The sequence below is a fragment of the Protomyctophum parallelum genome (genome assembly GCF_964188405.1).
Source record: "Protomyctophum parallelum genome assembly, chromosome: 20".
Classification (NCBI taxonomy): domain Eukaryota; kingdom Metazoa; phylum Chordata; class Actinopteri; order Myctophiformes; family Myctophidae; genus Protomyctophum; species Protomyctophum parallelum.
In genome coordinates this window covers 7,879,421-7,884,186 of record NC_139718.1, presented here as the reverse complement: position 1 = coordinate 7,884,186, position 4,766 = coordinate 7,879,421, and the positions used below count along the sequence as shown (strand labels likewise).

Below are 4,766 nucleotides of genomic sequence, written 5' to 3'. Positions count from 1 at the left end.
TTGTGATAGCAGAATACAACTATATGGCACTGGGCATGCTGCTAATGTTCAACTTCTGATGCTGCACATGGGGCGCCTTTATTTTGTAGAATATAACTTTAGGTTTAAACCAGAGTAGGCTGCAGACATTTCACATATGAGAATGCTTTCAATTAAAAACAAAAAAAAGCATCCACTTGCAGTTACAGTAAACTCCTACTGACTGTTCTCTGAGTCATAACGTCTAGAGACTGAGTTGACAAATGTTATGACTCATGACTGATGCTGTCTACAGTATATGACTGAGTCTGGTTTACATTCTGAACTACTGAGGTCAAATATTACGCAGGGATTTACAGTAACAGGCGATGGCGGCTTAACTGATGTAGTATGTCTACAGTATGTGTCCAGGAGACCTCGAATGCCTTTGTTGAATAAACACACCAAGCCATAAAATGACAGCAGCTGCGCCATGTGCTCCCAGACAGGAAAATGACAGTAGCAGACACTTTATAACTGTTCAGAAACGGATATCAAAGTGGAACGAAGTTGGAGTTGGCACGCTATATGCTTGGCTGTAAATGACCCCCTGTAGGCTTGGCTGTGATTCAAATCGCAAATCATTTTTATCACTCGGCATAGTATGTCAATGTAAATATTATTTTACGACACATGAGGTATTACCTTGCTGTTAAGCGGAACAGCAACCTTCTGTTGAAAGTGTGAAACGATACACAAATAATTGAACAAACTTGAGTAGGCCTATATGCTATATTTACAGGTATTGTAGAGTGACTACATTCACAATATTCCCGTAAACAACATTTTATTAACATTATCTTTTCTTTGTAGCTTGGAAGTTTCTTACAGTGTGTTAAGTAAAATGTGTCTTCATTCGGTATATCTTTTATTCGCTGCTGAGCAGCTTTTATTAGCCGTTTTAGTCAGATAACGTATCCCTACTGGTGCTGTGGTGTACTGTGATGTCCTCGGATGACCTGGTAGATATTATGTTATCATTTGCTGTTCTAGTTCTAGTCTTTGAAGACTAACTGTGACAAATATAGCCCTACCAGACATAACAAATTGAAAGGCATAATATGTAACTTTGCCCGGTGTTTACATAACAATATAATATAAATGTTTTAAACATTTCCCTCTATACCTACCAGGAGTAGTGTGGTGGTGTGTCTATCTGCAGAAACACATTGCCCCTCTTGCTGTATTTTGGTGTTTTCACAGTTTGTTTTGGTAGCCCAAAAATGTCCTGTCTACCAAAACACATAATGAAGCCGGCAAGCGAGAGGGAAATGTGTTTCTGCAGTGGCTGATAACTGCGCTGCTAGAGGGAAATGATTGGGGAAATACTATGCCTTTAAGTAGCACTTGACTTTGACTTTGTTCTTTTTTTCTCCTTTTTTCATTGAGCATTGTCGCATGTAACTAAACTACCGTAATTTCCGGACTATAAGGCGCACCTGAATATAAGCCGCACCAGCCAAATTTAGGGAAAATCCCAAATATGTACTTATACAAGCTGCACCGGACTATAAGCCGCAGGTGGCCCCCTAGTGGCCGTTTCGTTAGCTCAGAGCCTTAGATGGCTCTGCGTCAGCTGTAAAAATCTGTTTGTATAAGCCGCAGGGTTCAAATCATGGGTAAAAAGGTGCGGCTTATAGTCCGGAAATTACGGTATATCAATGTAATTGATTATTATAAGAGGGGTCATGGATATTGCCTTTAATTCTCTGCCCCTTTGCTAATAATTCATTTAAAGGCAACTGACCGTTGGGGGATAAACCATGGTTGGAGAATTCACTCAACATACTGTGTTCTTCAAAGGCAGGGGCATCAACATTTTATCTTCAAGACTCAGCTTGTGAAACTCTACATGAAACGGTGATTCATGACTATATGTTCTATATGGACTTTGAGGCATCAAAGATGTGAACGTTTGGAGGAGAGAAAAAAGAAAGGACATCACCATACACATACACCAGATGGCACTGGCTAACCATAATGATTGACTAATGACTAATGACCTGTCTATAGATACTGTCCATGTGCATCCTCAATGTAGTAAGTGCCAGCATTGTGCGGTGAATTAAAACACAATGTTGCAATTGTCTTCAAAGCATATTATGGTTATTGGTTAGTCACACACTACCCCAGCAGAAACACTGTAGTTCTGTATTTGAACAGCCCCTTTGTACTCCTACAGGCTGGGGCGGGGAGTGCTGAGCGGGAGGAGTACAGGATGAAGGCTATATGTCGTCCTGGTGGGGGCTCCTCACTGGCAGGTGAGTCAACAGCAGTGACAACAGTGACGACACAGAAATGTGTGTGGGGAGAAATTAATTGGAGGATTTACGACAAATTGTGGAGGACAATGGGCTACTCTAAAATATCACACCTGTGTAAAGTGAGGGGCGCTCTTATCATCATACATCATCTCATTCTGGCCAATCACAATTTGCGTCCTCACTTTTGTCTTCAATGTTTGTGTTTACACAAACACTCAAAAATGGCCATAAGAGGGGCTATAGCGCCCCTCAAAAATAAATAAAAATAATACCTAAATTGAGTGACCCCAAATCCTATCATTGTCTCTGCCGATAATAGCAGATACTGTACAAACTCACAATGCATCAGGTTGAGATGTTTGTAGATTTGCAATTCTCTACAAATGTTCCACCCCACAATATAGGGATGCAATAAGGATAATGGAAAAGTCAGTGAATGGACATTTAATTGCCTGCATGAGTTTGAGAATATAGCCTACTGGAAATGACAGATGTGGTTATATACACAGTAAATCCCCAGTGTTGATTTATCTATTTTTAACTCTGCATGTACTTATGGGTTACACTTGTACACTCAGAGTTAAATTAATATCTGTTTCGAAATAAGCCAATCATGTCAAGCCAAAGCTTTTGATACCCATGGCAGGAGTTAGTGGAGTATTTTACACACATACTGTACCGACAAGAAGGCTATTAACATTGTGTGTGCGTGCGCGCACATGCGTGTGTCTACAAGGGGAGATACAACAAGGCATGACAGAAGTATTATTGATGTATTAGTCTTAAGGTCTACAAGCTCATAGCGCGCCACCGAGTGGCGCGCTACAAGCTTGTAGGTCTGCTATTTTTTTAAACTGTCAGGATTTAAGACATTTTTTTAATCTGATCTCAGGTCAAAATGCATTAAAGAACCACCATTCATCTGTGCGTTAGAATCTGATCTCAGGTCAGAATGGGTTAAAATCTACATACATTGCTGTGTTGTACACCACGTTCAAACGATGTAATTGTGTCTGTGATGTTTAATTCACGGCTAGCCTATTACACCTAATGTGATTGTTGTTGAAGAGAGAGAGAGACAGAGAGTTCAGAATGTTGGTATAGGGTCTACTTTTGACTAGTCTTGATGAAGCATTTATTTCCGAGGTTTTAAATTGCTAACCACCTGTACAAGTGTGACCTGCACTTGGTTGTGACTGTGAGGGGTCTGCAGGTGTCGGGAATGTCCAAGTCAAAAGTGAAGCTACTGACCAAATTCTGCTCCGCTGCAGTTGCCACATTGGGAGGAAGTGCTGTTTTCTATATGTATTACATAGCGTAGCTGGACAATTAGATGCATCGTCTGCAAACTTTCCACAATGTATGCATCTTCAAGAACCCCTGTAATGTGTTTGTCTTATGTGTGACCATATGAATTTGTAGGCATATTACACTGGAAAATGGAGAATGGGCCCAGTTCAACATAAATAAAACTGTGTGAGTGAGTGAGTGAGTGAGTGAGTGAGTGAGTGCGTGCGTGCGTGCGTGCGTGCGTGCGTGCGTGCGTGCGTGCGTGAGTGCGTGCGTGCGTGCGTGAGTGCGTGCGATTCACTTTGCTAATAGGAGAACTGGGGAGTGGGGACTTGAGCGAACTGGTCCCATTATGGGGAGAGAACTTTTAAAGGTAGGCCTACTCGAGAGAGAGAAATGGCCCTATTTCCCATTTTACAATTTAGAACCCATTTATGATCACCCATTCCCCGTTTAATAATTTGAAACACATTTCACTCATGAACAATGTAATGCATTTGTTAGCACTCTGACCACTTGAGAGCTCCACAGTACTGACACTGTTAAAGACTATACCTTAAAAAGCTACCTTTTAACAAAGCGTTTTTTGTTTATCCTTTAATATAGGAAGTCACATCTGCTATAGGTCTTTTCCATATATGCTTTGATTTTAGCAGCATCTTATGTTGTTTATTTTGGATTGCAATTTTTATGCCATTGTTTTTCAATGGAATAGAAATGTGTGAAAATTGATATTATAATTATTATTTATTACTTGTTATTATTACTTGTCTGTACTTGTACACCATCAGCAGCCAATAAAGGACCACCGTTCTTGGTGATGTAACTAAGTCCCTGAAGGGTTGATATAAGGTCAATAACGGGATAAGGATTTAAAACAGCTAAGCAGTTGTATTAGACATTGGTTACTAGCACTCAAATAGAGGAGTTACAGAGGATTTAGACCAATAGTTGACCAGGCAGCATATAGACACGAGTTCTATAAGGACTAAAAGCAGCAGTTGTATAGATTATTATTTATTATCACTATATACAACAGTTACTGTCTACTTGACATCCAGTCACTCTTAGGCATAGAGACAATAAATTATACGAATATAAAAAGATACTTACAGTTGTGTGGGTCAGTTGTGTGGGTCATGACCGAAAGAATAAGGTCGTGAATACAAGCGGCCAAAATGAGTTTTTTTCGAC

At 40.2% G+C, this 4,766-nt stretch overlaps 1 protein-coding gene across 1 annotated transcript in view; it reads left to right on the top strand.

The window, feature by feature from the left end:
• The first annotated feature begins 2,230 nt into the window (after window positions 1–2,230).
• The window catches only part of LOC310878010 (thyroxine 5-deiodinase-like), a 4,849-nt gene continuing 2,313 nt past the window's right edge, over window positions 2,231–4,766 (top strand). Inside the window, exon 1 of the mRNA XM_083792059.1 lies at window positions 2,231–2,279. Within this exon, the coding sequence (XP_083648185.1) occupies window positions 2,248–2,279 (32 nt within the window). The 5' untranslated portion in view covers window positions 2,231–2,247. The remainder of the gene's footprint in view (window positions 2,280–4,766) is intronic.